Raw genomic sequence first — 17566 nt, 5'->3', positions numbered from 1 at the left:
GCCCCTGCATTTTGACATTCGACATAATGACATCAGATAATTTACTTCATAAATATATAGCTTAATAATATAGCTTAATAATATATAATAATAAGGTAACTAACCTATATATATATATATATAATATATATATATATATATATATACATATATATAACAACACGAATAGCAAGATTACATGGCAGTGGCGTGGCGTAATATTTAATTTTAATGTAAAATTAAAATTCGGACACTCGTTTGGGGGCCCCGGTGAAGTGGGGGCCGGGGGGAACTTCAAATATTTCCCCCTACTCCCCCACCATAGCTACACCACTGCCTACACCACTACCTACACCCCTACCTACACCACTGTACTAATCGATACGAAGCATAAGAAGAGAACAGAGAGAACAGTTGACAACAATAACGGACCGAGACAAACAAAATTATCCCGCCAAAATCTTTCTTTACGTTTACCAGACGGCGAAAGGAAAATCTAATTTGACCACAGGCGGAAAATGGTTATGTCTGCGCTGTATGTGGAAAAATGTGTGGGCCGCGTCTGGTGCTGCATACTCACGGAAGTTAAGCATTCCTCATTAATCTTCGGACAAGTCTTATTATGTTGGAATAATTCATAGAAACAATTTTTAAGAAAATAAAAGTTCACAAAAAAACTTATTATACACAGCCCGGTCTTAGGCCACTGCAACCTATGCGGCCGCAGTGGGCCCCGCACTTTCATAGGCCCCGCTCGATGCGAATTCTAGGTGTAAATTATTAAATTAAATCATTTAACTTATTATTAAAAGGTTCCAGGAATTCTCCTAAAATTAAAAAAATATAAGAAAAAGTCATGAAAATCTCCTGAAATTATTAAAATCTTCTGAAAACTCATACAAATCTCCTTTAAACAGACAAAATTGTCATTTCGGGGTGTCATTCAATATGGAAAACGTCAATCCTACTCGCTAGTCGATTTTAAATCTAAAATGCAAATATCGATGTTTATCTGCTGGAAAAACTACTATATACTGTAGATGGCTTGTAAAGTTAATTTGACATTGTTTTTGTACTTAGTAAAGTATAAATAAAATGCAAAGACGAATTTATTTTCTAATTCAAAATCTTATTTTTCCTTTATTATACTTATCACAGCCCAAATTAGGCCCCGTGCAATCCGTTTCACATAGGGCCCCGCAACCTGTAGGACCGGCCCTGATTATACATATATACCCAACTGTTTACCTTTGCCATCTATCTCTTTCTATGTCTACCCTATTCTATTCCTAGTCTTCTTTTCCTCGAGCAGACGGATTTTTTTTTCAAACCTAATTTCCACAAATATTTTTTTTTTATTCAATCAACTAATGGCTTCCAAGACTCACCGGAAACCGACTTGCTAGACCGCCATTTTGTTAGTATTCACATTGCTGTCCCAATTTATCGGATATGTGTTCAAAAACAAACAACAACAACAAAAAAAAAAAACACACACACGTAACAAATTTATATTTAAAAAATTTGTCTTTGTAACATTTTGTTTAAGGATTTGCCTGTTGAAATCATCTTTATTATGTGACCTTTAGAAACTTGATACATGGATTTCCCTTTGTTTAGCTGTGTCATAGTTGTAAAATAAGTTCTAGACAGACGCATTCAAACCCGCAATACATGACCACGTTTGTCTGTCTTACAACAATCCACTCTTCATAAAGTCAACGAAGGTCACCGCCACCTTCACATAACCAAGAGTCCGTTAAACCTTTTGGTGCACCAAGCATGATCTGTATCTCACAATTCCGGCCTGTCTTTGCCTTGAATAGAAACTCTTTCACTGACATGCCGGTCCATTCTTTGATGTTGTCTGCCCATCGGTTTCTCTGTCTGCCTCTTCTTTTTCATGGTATTAAGACCCAAAGACCTTGTAGTATGGTCAAGAAGTTTTAGTTTCCATTTTTTTTTTACAGTGTTTAGCAGGCCCAAGAGCCATTGGGATCCTTTTTCTAATCTCCTTGTTTGTGATACGGTCTTTGTAGGTAATCAATTCTGTTATCAGAATCCTTCTATATAGCTCTTCAGTTTTTTTTTTGTTTTTTGTTTACAATAGTGAGAAAGTCATCGTGGGGTCCTAGGGCCCTTACAAATTTCAGACACTTATAATATGTGACGAATATCCTAAAAGATGAAAGTGTCTAATCCAAAGGTTCCAAAGTTTTGAGAGCCTGGAAAGCTAGATATGTCCGAGTTGCATATTTAGGGTATGAGTACCATACAGCAATGTTTTTCGGGGAACGACTTTGTTGTTTTTAACTGTCTACTCCTAATTTCTATTCATATATTTTGTCACAGTCACAACATACTCATAACAAGACAAGCAAATGGATATCAATCCTCTCTTTTTATTTTTCAAAGTGAGACTTTTCATTTTGTTTTTTTTTCCCTAGGAATTATCCGTTTGCAAAAATGTGCCGGGGTATTTCTGCCAAGAGGTCAAATGTCCAAGCGTCCAGTCTAGACAATGACTTCCAGTCACCTCACACATTGGAAGACATGATTCAGAGGAGTTACAACTCTTTCAGGTGAGAACTCAATGTCTTTGGAGGTAGCGGGGACTTGCTAGGTTCCACATAGATAGTATCCGCTCGGTAGGGAGTGAAATACTTTATGAGGCATGGTAAAATTGTTCTATTCGGTAGAGATAGTGGTCTCTTGTTTGATTCGGTAGAGATAGTGGTATCTTGTTTGATTCGGTAGAGATAGTGGTATCTTGTTTGATTCGGTAGAGATAGTGGTATCTTGTTTGATTCGGTAGAGATAGTGGTATCTTGTTTGATTCGGTAGAGATAGTATTATCTTGTTTGATTCGGTAGAGATAGTGGTATCTTGTTTGATTCGGTAAAGATAGTGGTATCTTGTTTGATTCGGTAGAGATAGTGGTATCTTGTTTGATTCGGTAAAGATAGTGGTATCTTGTTTAATTCAGTAGAGATAGTGGTATTTTGTTTAATTCGATAGAGATAGAGTGGCATCAAGACAAGAAATATCTATCACTGGCATATAATATCTGCACTAATAAATGGACCCATATCTCAAGTAGATAGGTACTTCTTCTAGTCTATTACGGCGCAGTCGGCGCTCCTGATAAGATATACTTCATAGAAAATACAAGTGTTTATGCTGTATCTTAATTTATTTATACTGACAACTGAGCAAACCGAGAGAGACTGTGAAAGAAAGAGAGAAATATGACGAGGGCAAAGACGGAAATCTTGCAAACATCATTTTAACTTTGCCTTTAAAAACAATAAGTAAAAACTGTTAAAATTTTCCCCAAAAAATCATCCCGTACCAGCTAAATACAAATGTGTAATCTATTTTGCTTCTAATTTGATGTCAAATTTGACTTTTTTTTTTACTTCTTTTCAGCAGTATTAATAGTTTTATCGATAATTACTATGTACACATAATCTACATAGCGTAATACAACTTCACTGTATAATAAAAAGCTTCAGGCTTCTATTGTAAATGGTTATGATTAAATGATTGTAAATACATGGGGGATAGCTTCTCTCCCGAGCGCGATCATGACTACAAATAAACATCTTACGAGAGACTCGCGGTGTTTGCAGCTATTTTCGGCAGGTGAGCAGATACACGATTATTATGATTAAACTACTTTGTGACGACGTCTGCTGAGCTGTATCGAGTACACGATACTGTTTAACAGCGTGTCAGTGAGTATTTACGGCGAGTAGAGTTTAGCGAAAAACTAGTCTAAATAGAAGAGGTTAACGACATAGACCTACAATGCACAATATAGAATACAGAATTCATAAAGATTAAACACTTTAAAAAATGCACCCCTTTCAGACCTTACGATATAAGGGAACAAATTATCTGTTCTGTTTCTTTGATGGTTAACAATGGTGCATGTGGTGAGCACATTGCCTAACCGCCTTTACTTTCCCAGTTTCCTCTATTCGAAATGTTTTTGTGCCCAGAGCAAATTAAAAAAATTTAATTCAAAAAAATATTTTTGAACAGCGCCGATATTCAAAGCAAATAAAAATGATGCATCAGATTTATCTAAAGATAAACGTTTAAGTATTTTTAAGAAATTCAACAACTTAATCAGACTTTTGTAAAATGTGGAATAAATGCCAAGAAAAATAATGTAAAAAATACATAGGTAAGTAACAAACAAACATGGACATACAATTTCATGTGTACATTTATTTTTATCAGTAGTGCAGTCATTTAAAGTATAGGATTTTAATTAGTAATAATAAATTAGAAAAATAGTCATTATGGGGATGTTTATATTATCAAGGCTTTGTAGACTTTAGTCAGTAGACGCCCAGTTTCTTAATATGTGAACAGTGGTAAAACTGGCGTGTAAGTCAGTGTTGGATGCAAAATAGTTATAAAAATTTATTTTTGTATCAGCAAGGTTTTAAACTAAGAGGCGCGGTGGCTGAGTGGTAAAGCTCTTGGCTTCCAAACCGAGGGTCCCGGGTTCGAATCTTGGTGAAGATTGGGATTAGTAATTTCGGGATCTTTTGACGCCCCTGAGTCCACCCAGCTCTAATGGGTACCTGACGTTAGTTGGGGAAAAGTAAAGGCGGTTGGTCGTTGAGCTGGCCACATGGCACCCTCGTTCACAGATGACCTTTACATCATCTGCCCTATAGACCACAAGGTCTGAAAGGGGAACTTTACCTTTTTTTTTACTTTAAGGTTTTAAACTATTTAGAATTAAGTATTTGTAGGTTGCAAAAAAATTCCTTATATGTGATTGAATATCAAGCATAGACAAAGGACTGCACTATTGAAGAATCGATATTTGTCATTTTTAAAACTATAATCACCAACTACAATTTTAAAAATATTACTTACTGCCCAAACCATCCCTTAATGCACTGAGGAATAGATCGATAATCAATAATCTATCTCCAAATCAACTTGTATTTAGTCGTACTTTCACGGGGTTTAAACAAAAACCAAAATTTTTTTCTTTGTCAATTATTACGAAATAAAACATCTATAAAAGATATATAGGCCTAACCAGACATTTTCTAAGGCAAATTATTAGAATCTAGTTAAAATTCCTAACAAAGAAGTTTCGTAATTTTAAACGAGATATTAATGTATTGTAGATAACTGGAGCATATTTATTATTCATCACTCAAGCTATTTTATAACATAATATTTTTTGTATACATTGTATAAATAAATACGGTTTCTTATTGGTACTCGACCTTTAGCACAATATTTGGTAGAGCTGTATTGATAAATAGTTTGGTCATTCCAAAGATTGTCTATTTAGCTAACATTACAGAGCCACCTCCTAAATTCATAAACAAGCTGAACAAGTTAATTAGAAGCTTTATATTTAAAAACACTATTAGGAGCATTAAGCACACTACACTCATTCAAAACAAAGAGGATGGGGGGATAAACTTGCAAGATGTTAAAACATAAATACATTCGCTAAGGCTAAAATTTGTAGGTCAAGTAGTTAGGAACCCAACAAACTTTCCCTTGACAATTTACTATTATGGTTTAAGATTAAGTAGTCTTCTTCCAATACACAATGATACTCCTCACTATTTTGGTACAGTCACTCATCCATTTTACAGATCTATTTCAAGAATTTTACCTGGTAATGAACATTTAATACACAACAAAACCAAAGAATCATACACAACACTTCAAAAGCTGTTACAGGAAAGCCTAGTGAATAGGATTAAGTCGGGGAGAGTTCTTGGGGTGACAGAATTCAAGGACACATTCATAAACCTACACAGTAAACATATCCCACCAAAAGCTAGAGAGATTAGTTATAGACCCCTATGGTTAGAAGACGGGCAAATGACCGTGAATGTATATTATGCCACCTTGAAAATGCTGATAACGAGAAACATATGTATTTGGAATGTCCATTATTCCTTCAAGTTAGAAGTACTGTAATGGACATATTGGAAGCAAACTGTGGCAATTATGTAAATGTTAACTTGTCTATTATTTTAAACAAGCTGCCAAAACTAAAAAATAAAATGATACATAACTTTAACTCGATTATTGTTTCCGAATACAGGAATCTTGTTTGGGCTAGCTGGCTCAAATGTCTACATAATAATAAGGTGTTTGATCCTATTCACTTGGAATTAACATTTAGAAAAATAATGGACTTTAGGGTAGAGAATTATCTGGTTTGATTTTCATATACCTGTACAATGCTCATGTAGTTTTTCAGAAATAGGGTGTTGGGGGTCAGGGATATCTGATATTGTGTTGATTGTTCTGGAGTAGAGTATACTTGTATCATTTTTCTGTCTTTAGGGGGTTCATTGGTTAGGTAGTATGTCTTTGATATTAAATAATATTTCCATTGCTGTTATTATATTTTTAGGTTAATCTCTTTTCAATTGTTTATGATTTAATACTTGTGAATTATGATAACTTACAAATAAAAACATATAAAAAAAAAAAAGCCCACAAAAGAGGCAAGATGGCCCATAAAAGAGGCACATAAAGCCCAAAAAAGAGGCAAAGAAAAGAGGCCTAAGGCCCAAGGATTCCTATGATGATAAAGCTAAAACTGAATAGCGCAAATTCTGAGGTTTCCTTTAAAAAAAAAAAAAAAAAAAAAAAAAAAAAAAAATAGATATATCAATAGATATGTAGTTGCGAAGAACCAGAATAAATACATTTTTAAAAACATATTTAACAAATCGATCCTTATTATAGATTACAACAATATTGGGTGATTGAAAAAAAGAATTTAAAAAAAAGGTTATCTCAAACAGGGTATTGAACCCGTGGTTATAACATCGTCAGCTGCTTGAACGCTGTTACCGATTCGGCTACCGAAAATTGTATAGGAAACCAAATTATTTATTGGCACCTTCATTACACATAGAAATCTTAAGATCTAGTCTAGATCGAGACCAATTTCTAGATCTAGAATCTAAACATATTCTATATTGGTTTTACGTAAAAGTATAAGCAAATGCTTGGATTATCTATCAGTAAAATTAAAGAAACTTTACATTTATTAAATAACTCAGCGGAACTCTACGCTACGGCTGACCACGCAATGTTTTTTTTTTTTCCAATGATATGTCTTACATGACGATCCGCAAAATTTTCCTTAACATTAATTTATTAAACTCTTGAATTAATACCAACTGAAACCTGACAAATCTTAACGCGATAGACCTTTCAAAACCGATGTTGGCTCTAGATCTAAGTCTAGTACTCAAGCCAAATTAACATTTATTTATTTTTTACTTTGAAAAAGTATATCGGTCAAGCTAGAGTTTTCCCCATGTGGCCAACGAGCTAGTAATTCTTTTGTCAGCGGTATACTTCAACTATTAAATTTATAGGAAAATCGTTAGAGCCGTTTTTGAGATCCGGGGACGCGTCCAGGTTCCATTGAGTTTCTGAAGTTTCCATGAAGTGCTGAATTGAATAGAGGTATTATAAAAAAAATATGAGAACAGTACTCGTTTCTTATTATATTTATCTATGTAACATTGAAGCTAACTCAATGAAATGTGATTACACTCTTATTCCAGTTGAAACTAAGGTTTGTAACCAAACCCAAAAATTGAACATACTTTTGTCGCTTTTAGGCCCTTAGCCAAAAAAATGTGAGGTCTTATTACTAACATTCCACTTACGGCTGACGCCAAGATTTCGACGAATGTTCATTATATAATATAGAATCAAAACCCAACCGCCACTGCTCCGCCGCTACCACTTCAAATCCTCTCGAAAGGATTGACTTCTGGACTCAAGACGATCATTAGAGAAAAAAGGGGTACCCCTTTCAGAGCTTGCGATCTCTAGGGGCAGATGATGCCAAACTCATCTGTCTCTTATGGCCGATGGTGAACGATGGTGCAATGTGGTCAGCACTACGACCAACAGCCTTTACTGTCCCCAACATATAGCAAGTGAATTTAGTTTAGGAGGGCTCCTAAAAAAGTCCAAAATTTTACTCTTCACCGGCATTCGCTTTAGTTATAATTATTTCTAATACACTATATCCGTGACTATATCAGTGATAGACTATGAAAATTAAAGACCAGCGGGCCGCGGGTAATATCTGGCTAGTCAATCATAATATTACAAATCAGCAAACTGGCCACACTACAAAAGTTCAAAAAGAAATATATAGATTTAGACCTACAAAAAAAAATCTAAATAAATCTGAATTTATTTGACTTCCGTACACTTAACGTAACAAACAATGGACTAATCCATTTGTAAGCCTCCATGCACTACTGCTCCTCTGTGATGAGATAACCCCTTAACTCTTTCTCTCCTAATTGACGATACCAGCGTTGATTCCACCAGAATGTGGTAAATAATTACGGAGAGAAAGAGTTAAAGCACGGTCCAGGTATCTGGCAGTGTTCTGTAGGGTTTTCCTGTCTCCGTACAGGGCGAGACCCCGGCCTGCAAGTGACCAGTTCCATCTGTTCCAAGACTAGTATCTTCGAATGTGTTTCTGAGCACCCTGCAGTCGTAGAAGATGTTCTCTACAATCGACTAATCCAAAAATAAATGAAGTGATCTTTCTGAAATTTTAATAAAATGTATTGTCAAGCATTAAGCTAAGAGTTTATGTGCGAAATTCACCTCGATAGAATATTGAAATTTGTCGAGATAAATGATTTCAAACTCTGCAGTTCTGGGCTTTGACTTCAGACTTTGACTAAAGGGTGAGCTAATTGTAGAGCTAGAACGAAATATGCTTCGTTTATATTTCCAATCCAGCTTTTTAAATGTGCAATTCCACTTTCATTGTCCATCCAAGTAATCACTTGATTGCATGTCAGACATACTACGTTCAACGACTAATCTGTTTACTATCTCTACTTGTAGACCCAAGAGGACATTTTTGATCGCACCCCTATTGTTTAAGGTCTAAGTTGAGATGATAGATTTATTCTCATCACAGATTTCCTTGGTGCTAATGCTAGGCGTGTCAGATTGATGAACAATGTCGTAGCAAGATTTAACGTACTATTTTGTTCAAACTTTTACTTATAATTATACTCGAGACTTTCCTTGAAGACTGAAATCTAGACATCTTTAACGTAGTTTGTCTAATTCGGCGATCGTATTCTCGAGGGTTGTTTAACTTGATATATTTCCCAGACAATGCAAAGCGACTGTAAACCTTTCTTGCAAGTTGAACACAGTCTAATTATCATTAAAAAAAATCATCTACCAGCCACATGAGGAGGCACAAAACCCCAGTGCAAAGCCCTCAGCCCCCAGGATGACAAAAGTGGTCATCATTGAGCCACGATCGACGAACTATAGATAGAAAAAAATCATCTAATACCATCGTTAACAATTGAATAGAAATGTTGTATACACACCTCACAATGGAATAGAACTGTTGTACACACACCTCACAATGGAATAGAACTGTTCAAGTTTCAAATCCTATTCATTCGCTACCTAAACGTTGTAGCTGTTGAATATTCAAAACATCGTATTTTTTTTACAAAGCTTTTATCAACTTACTCTGTCTGTCTGTCTGTCTGTCTGTCCGTTGGTCTGGTAAAAAGTTTGAATAAGTCTTTTCTCCCACTTTTCATTCTCGGATCATGTCAAAACTTTGCACAATTATTTAATGAACCTGACAAGAAATGAATTAATATATATATATAAGTTATTAATTGTTGATGATTAATTATTTTGTTTGATTTCGAAATAAGGGAAATAATTGCCATGTGGCTAAATGGTGAGAAAGTTACAGATTGGGGTGACTAGAGAGTGAAGATGTATAATTGTAGGGAGTTCGACTCTGTTTAAAGTATCATGTCCTTTGTATTTCTACATACGTCTACTTTCAAGTTTAAGTTCCCTTTCAGACCTTGTGATCTATAAGGCAGATGGTGTTAAGATTAACGAGCAGGGTGTCATGTTGCCAGCGCAACGATCAACCACAAACAAAGGTACTCATTAGAGTTGGCTGGACTCTCTGGGGCGCCCTAAAAATCCCGAAATTCAAAATCCCAGTCTTTAACGAGATACTCAGAAAGTCACAAAGATAAAGGCACATTCCTCGTTCCATATACTAGGACAAATTTGTAGAAATGCACATTCTTCCCTAGTGATATTAGAGCATGGAATAGGTTGCCTGAGCCAGCCAGGAAAACCACTGACTTAGCAGAATTTAAGTCATTGGTTAACATGCATGACTAGATGCATGACGCATAGGACGTAATCATTTTCTCTTCAATTTTTTTGTAGTAACGTCTGTATTATATAAGATAAGATAAGATAAAAACTGAACTAAAATATTAACATTTGAAAACGCTGAAATAACTTTCAATTACTTCTCTACAGATCCAATTTAAATAAAAAATCTTTAATCCTGAAGAGTTTGCAAGCACCGTTGTCCGAGAGTGAAGGACAAACTGACCGGAGGTTTGTGTCCAGTGGACTGGACGACATGGTAAGAATTTCATTTTCAAGCCTTACTCTGTTGGTGTTTTTACGGGCCCTAAATGTTTTTACCTCCCCTGGATGATCTAGTACCCCATCCGCAATGTGTTTACCACCCCTAGATGCTATATTACGTCCCCTATATGTTAAATTACCTCCCTTAACTGGATAGATATCCTGATATTCTCTAGTCAAGGAAGTCCAAATAAGTAGTCAAGAATGACGTAGGTCACTCGTGAAAATATTTTTTGACTGAGAGATAGTGCTGTCAGGCAAAGTTCTGTTTCGAAAGGTCATGTTAAAAAAAAAATGCAATCAAAGTAAAATCCAAACAAAATAAACTGGAAACAATATGATATTGACTTTTTAATGAACTGGGTTAAAACCCAGACACGTTTAACGTTAGTAAATTAAAATTGTATCTTTTATATCGAAGTAAAAAAAAAAAAGACTTCATTCTCTAGCAAGACAGGACAAGGATTAAAAAACAAAAATAAAGTGCCGGCTTTACCTAGAGGAGTAAAGGGCGTTTCCAGAGGATGCTTTAATTTGACTTAATCGCTCTATCGAGGAGCCATATTTGTCACGTGAGATTTTCTAAAAATGAATTCTTTTTCTTTGCTGCATATCAAAGTAAAGCTGTGTCTGAGTTATGAGTGTCTGACACACTTAATCAGCAGTTTGATCGTTACGCTCTATGAAAATGATCTGTCTGCAGATTTCATTCGACCTTACGAATTTCTTCAAGGTCTTGGGTGTATGTGTTGGATATGATTAGGGTCATGTATATGAGTCTCTGTTTTGGAAATGCGTGTGCATGTCTGTGCAATTCTGTGTTCTTACAATTTCATTCAGCTATCTAGTGTGTTTGGTCATTGAATGCGTGTTAAATGTTTTTTTTTTATTTAACAGAAATGATGATTTGGATTTATATCGATGTACAAAACTACATCGATTGATTATGTAATGTCGTTGCGTGACATTCAAAAAATCCATCACGCCTGGTAGAATATATATATATATAAATATTTTTCTTATAATTCGAAGTGGAGCTGTGGTAGAATCAGAAAATGAGTATAATGTCAATATTATCTTTCATTTTGAACACAATGTTGTCAGCTTAATAGGACCTAAGTGTAATGATTCTGCGGTATATAGTGTGTACATTGTGCAATATATCTCCTTTTTTCAGTGAACTTTCTCTTGGTAAATTGACAGACTTGGATATAAAAGTAGCGTGGGATAAACGTGGCATTGGTCGCTAAGGAAAAAGCTAAAAAAAAAACATTAAGGGAGTTAATTATAAAATTTGAATTTGCAATAATCAGCATCCGGATATTTCTAGAATCTTGTCTTAAAAGGGGGTAGAACAAAAAACTTGAGGTCTTCTATTTACAGTGCTCTATTTCAACTCTCTTTACAGATTGCTATTGTGCTCTTCTCTGTTTTTTTAGCGGCCCCCGAAAGGGGAAAAGACGCTATTAGTTTTGTGCGAAATTTCTGTCCGTCTGTCCGTCTGTCCTTCTGTCCGTCCGTCCCGTTTAGATCTCGTAAACTAGAAAAGATATTGAAAATCCGACATCACAATATTTTAGACCATTCAAAGTTCTGATGCAACGGCTACTTTTTTTTTCTGAAAGCGAAAAATCTAATTTTTAAAATCAGTTATGCAAGCAGTTTTTTAAAGAGAAAAAGCTAATTAGTATATAAGTTAGACCTAATTACAAACGAATAGTAATCTTGTAAACTTTATGTTCCTAAACATTTCTTTTAATTGCGGAAATTATTATTTTTTTGATGATTCAAATAAGAGATTGAGCCAATACAAAACAATTAGAACAATTATAAGACATCAGTTAGGCCAGGGAAGGCGCGGTGGCTGAGCGGTAAAGCGCTTGGCTTCCGAACCGAGGGTTCCGGGTTCGAATCCTGGTGAAGACTGGGATTTTCAACTTTGGAATCTTTGGGCGCCTCTGAGTCCACTCAGCTCTAATGGGTACCTGACATCCTATCCTTTGATCTGCGGGACCGTTAGGGAACTACACAAGATCAGTTAACCTTCTTTCTCAATTCTTATCTCTCATTTGTCTTTGATATAATTTCATTTGGATGTTCTTTCTGAAAATATTGAAGCTTGCCTGGGTGGACCACTTCGGGGGCCGATTTTGAGTTTGTGTTTCCACACAAACTGTCTTTTGTAACCTTGTTATTATTTCAACTGATTTCTATTGTGTCTTTAAAACTGAGATGTTGGTGTATGGTAGTTATTATATGAATCATGTTGGAGTTAATAAAACACTAACTATGAAAAGTACTGCTTCACTTGCTCCTTCGTCAAAACATCTCATCATTACATTTGGTTTTAGAGTCTGATATTCGTAATCTCTATTCTTTAGTCGGTTTTACATCAGAAACCTAATTGAAGCTTTGTATTGCTTAATACATTTAATAAATATCTATCTAGAGATTAGTAATAATGGCAATGTCGTCGAACCCCAAGATTAATGAAGAGTGCAGTGTTTCGCATTGCCACACAAACCCAGTCGCTAGGTGCATATTTTTTAACATCTGATGCAGACTAAGCCGTTCTCCCACAGTCGTCTATTTAAGTTTTCTTTATGCATGTTTTCTACAAGGGCTTCTATGTGGGCTTAAATGTGTGCCCCACGGCTTTCGTGAGCGCACTCCAAACGTCTCTTTCAGGGACCATCTGCCAATATCTCCTTTCCTCTATGCCTTGAGATCATATGTACCGTATTAATATCCGAATCCAGTACCTCTGTACTTTAAGACTCTTACAAGTTCACTAAAACAAGAGTCAATGTTTTTATTTTATCTTACGAGGCAATTGATACTGCATGGCGGTACAGAGGGTCTAAAAATATTTTCGTGCAAGGTACACAGGTCATGCTTCAAGGTACAGTGGAGGGAGCACGAAGAAAGGATCGTCTAAAGAAACACTGGACAACGTGAAGAATATGAACCTGCCTCTCTATTTATATCCTGCTAAGAACAGCTGCTGATAGGGAAAAGTTGAAGGATTTGGTTCTGCGAACTGTCACAGCTCCCTTAGGACGAAGGTCAATGGACAAATGAGATGAGATCGAAAATGGTCCAATTCTGCTATGCAGACAACAAAATCTGTTGACATCATTTCCATTTAATGGAACATTTTACGACTACTGAAATCGTCCTAGATAAAACCATATTATGTGTCTGACGTCATCTTAGACCGTCTAACGGCCCACGTCTGCCTTGCATTGCCAGGTGTCCTTTTGTTTAAAAGAAAATAAACACAGTCACTTTTAAAAATAGATTTTAAAAAACATGCCATCTAAGAATCCTATGGTGTTATTTTTTATTAGACCTATTTTGTTATATTATATTTTAATACTATACAAATAATTTTTGGTATTTTTTTTAATTGACTAGTTTGGGCTAGTTTAGACCAATATAAGGTATCTCGTATGTAAAAAAAAACAACAACTTCTGATTGTGTGTGTTTGGTAATAGTAGCTCTTTAGACAGTCGTTAGGGCCCTAGCTCGAACATTGACTGCTTCCATTCCCTGACATCTTGCTAGGTCTTCATTGCTAAAGGAGTTATGAAAACTAAACCAGAAAACAGTATCAACAGAGCATCAGAAGTAAAGAGGAAGTTAGAGGAAAAGGGGAGTCTACTACGCAGCTGGGAGGGGGGGGAGAATTAGTACCATCCTAACATAAAAGTCAAGAGGAATCACGTTAGCGGAGACCCTTTGAGTCGATATTGTTGCAGACGTCTCTCGCAAAACGGTCTACATTTTAAATTTTCCTTTATAGAAGATAAAATGACGCCCTAGAATGGACCTCGCACTCTCCCTAGGGATTGCACCCCACAGTTTGAGAAACATTGTTTTATCGTTTTAAAAAATGGTTCATAACCTTGTAATGCTAAATCTTTGTAACATAAAAAATTATGTTCTTTTGTATCTTTGTAACGTATTTCTTGCAATATAAACAAAAGGTTCTAAATTACTAAATATCGAACGTACCTTTTATTCTAAACTTTCATTCCTCATTGTTTTAATGCATTGGCATGAGGCGAACTCTTTTTTGTTTTGAGATTGTGAAGTAAGGATGCCACGGGACAGAAGAAATCGACACGATTTGTGCCTACTCGCTTTAAATATCAGTTCTCTGTTGTTAATCCTGGGACAGGGCAGAAGTGGACAAGGAGAATCCACATTTATTGACCCCAGCCACTTCTGGTAATTAAACTCTAGATGCTCGATTCCGAAGCCCATAGCTCTATCTCTAGACCAACACATTTTGTCCGATATATTGTAAAGTAGAACGTAAACTGACATCTTGGCTAGTCTATACTGGAAGGCGGGTTTCGGACGAATTGCAAAGATAGTCTTCATAGCACTACCTTGACCTTTAGATAACGCCCTCTTTCCCCCTTTCCCTATAAGTGATTAAGTCTAGCCAATTGCCAAGGGACAGTGTCAGTCTGTGTGTGTGTGTGTGTCTGCATGTCATAAATTTATAGGCATACGATGGCGTTTGTGTACGTCATCTGCTTCCGGTCACGCGATGAATATGACGTCACTCTCGTTGAACTTTATTTTATTTCTTTCAAAGTTGTCTTTTAATGAAATTTATCCTACGAGGAAAAAAATAATTAAAGCGAGAATCTGATTCTTAATCCGCTGCAAACATTTCCATAGAAGAAAACTGACAGGGAGAGGGAAGGAAACATGACACCCACCCCCCAACCTGGTTGAAGGAATTAATCTCTTATCAAATACGTTTAGCTATTCAGTGGCGTCGTTAGGAGGTGCAGACCGGAACTGGTAACTGTTACGGAGTGAGTGTGTGCGTGTGTTTCTATGGTGACGAAGGGAAGAGGTTAGCGATGGGTTGTGAATGATGCAACAAAGGTGGCATTGTCGTCATTAAGTCTTAGGATAGATGACTCCAGATAGGACCTGTCGTTATAGAAGTCCTCAACACTGACCTGAAACGTTACAACCTGTGGGCAGTTTAGACCAATAGCTCGTTGCCACGTCGTACAGATCTGTGACGTGGCAACGAGCTATTGGTCAGGTGTGTGTATTCTGTCTGACCTTGGTGACCCATTCGTAACAGACTGACTGTCAGAACTAATAGAGATTTGTGATGGCATGATTAGTAATTACGACTATCTGTTTATATTGGAATGAGTATTGTTTGATGATAAACAAATAGACCTACGAAAAATATAAAGACTTATAGTTTAGTGATACTTTTTTTCTGTGTGCAGTGTGAGAGGGTTAACAATAGTAAACATTATGAAGACTATTACACTATTCAAGATGATTTCTAAGCCGTGATATTTATTTAATGGTACTGAATACCGAATACTGACCTGGTTTGACATGATAGCATGTGTCAAGGGTTAGGACGCTCAAAATAGATAAAACATTATCGATGTTATCGAAGCCCTATATCAAAAGAAAAACAGCGAATATATCTGTACTTCTGAACAACAAAATTGGAGAATGTTTTAGGACAGCCATAGGAGTGCGGAAATGGTGCATTCTCTCTCCAGCTCTATATAGCATATTTCTGGAACATACCATGGTGAAAACTAAAGAAAGATTTACTTCTAGCTTGACCATAAACGGACGGTATATTTCCAATCTTAGTTTAAATTTAAAAGATGATGTAGACCTCTTTGGAAAAAATGCAGATCAGGTACACGATTTTACATCTAAACTGGAAGCTGCAGCTAGAACAATAGTCATGGAAATCAGTGCTGAAAAAAAAGCAAAATACTAGTTTGGAGATAGTACAAGATGCTGCATACAGTTACATGGTCAAACATTTAGAAGTTGACTCATTTTAATTGCAAGTGTCAAACATAACAAGAGATGGAGGATCAATAGAGATAAAACCTCGTTTAAGCTTTGTATCCGTTGTCATGGACAAACTGTGAGAAATCTGAAAGTTGGACACTTAACGCTAAGGTTGAAAAAAAAGAACAAGTCTTTTGAGAGTAAATGCTGCAGATACATGCTGAGTATCAGATACCAGGGTAAAAAAAAAAGACAAACGAGTTTGTACTTTTACAGGTCAGTATTCTAGCAGACAAACAGGAGGAACTCAATACCGTGAATCTGAAAGCTGAACTAATTCGGTTATATTTTAAGATATGACACACTGTCGGAAGTCATTCTTCAAGCCACAGTGGTAGGATCACAAAGAAAAGCTGACTGGACAACTGAATAGACTGTCCTCTCTCTTGATATCCTGCTAAGAATAGGTGCTGACCGGGCAAGTGGAGGGATTGGGTTACTCAAACTGTCACAGCACCTAAACCACGAAAGTCAAGGGGAAGGTGAGATGGTACTGAAAAAAGTTTTATCAGCATGTGTTCCTGTGTAAACAAAGATCTGGCTATAACTGTCGCAAGTAATATCTAATCCTTGATGTACTTTATTGTCAATTGCTTATCTTAAACCGTGAAATCATGCAAGATGAACATTACTAATCAGATGACCGGAGGAACAAGAGAAAGTGGGAACAAGATTTTAATCATTCAAGATGTAGTTTGGACTGAGCAGTCACATATTCGTTTGGACTAGCTCATTAAAGAAACATTTTTCACTCTCAGCAGTCACAAACTGTTATCAGTCTATTGTGTATTGAGCCTAGATATTATGTGTTAAGAAAGGTCTACGTGTATCTGATTATAAAAGAATATTAGCATGAATTATATTTCTCATTTTCTCGAGGCGTCCAAGATTTGCATGCATATACGAATGTGGCTGTGACCAAGAAGTACATCAGTTCCATTTGAGTGTCACACTGTGATAGTGCATCCCATAGGCCATAAAGTTTGGACTCATTTTTGTAAAAAAAATTTCCTACAGAAATCTTTAGGCCCTGAATTGGGGAGGTACTAGAGAGCACTAGGTCTAAAGCACATCAACTTTAGTGAGATCTAGCTGTGATATACATTGTGTTCTTGAGTCATGTTTCATCTCTCTTTCTGTCATACATTGTGTTCTTTCTGTCATACATTGTGTTCTTGAGTCATCTTTCATCTCTTTCTGTCATACATTGTGTTCTTGAGTCATCTT

General features: G+C 36.1%; 1 protein-coding gene across 3 annotated transcripts in view; it reads left to right on the top strand.

Annotated features, from left to right (window-relative positions):
• LOC106074554 (elevenin-Vc1-like) overlaps positions 1–17566 on the top strand; it is a 94191-nt gene that overhangs the window by 48022 nt on the left and 28603 nt on the right. For all 3 annotated transcript variants that reach the window (XR_008780224.1, XM_056044492.1, XM_056044493.1), the window contains exons 3-4: positions 2427–2561; positions 10360–10468. Coding sequence is in view for 2 of the 3 variants with exons in the window: in XM_056044492.1 (XP_055900467.1) it covers positions 2427–2561; positions 10360–10468 (244 nt within the window). In the remaining variant the exon portion in view is untranslated. The remainder of the gene's footprint in view (positions 1–2426; positions 2562–10359; positions 10469–17566) is intronic.

Source organism: Biomphalaria glabrata, chromosome 10 (genome assembly GCF_947242115.1).
Source record: "Biomphalaria glabrata chromosome 10, xgBioGlab47.1, whole genome shotgun sequence".
Taxonomy (NCBI): Eukaryota; Metazoa; Mollusca; class Gastropoda; family Planorbidae; genus Biomphalaria; species Biomphalaria glabrata.
This window is presented reverse-complemented; position numbering and strand designations above follow the sequence as displayed.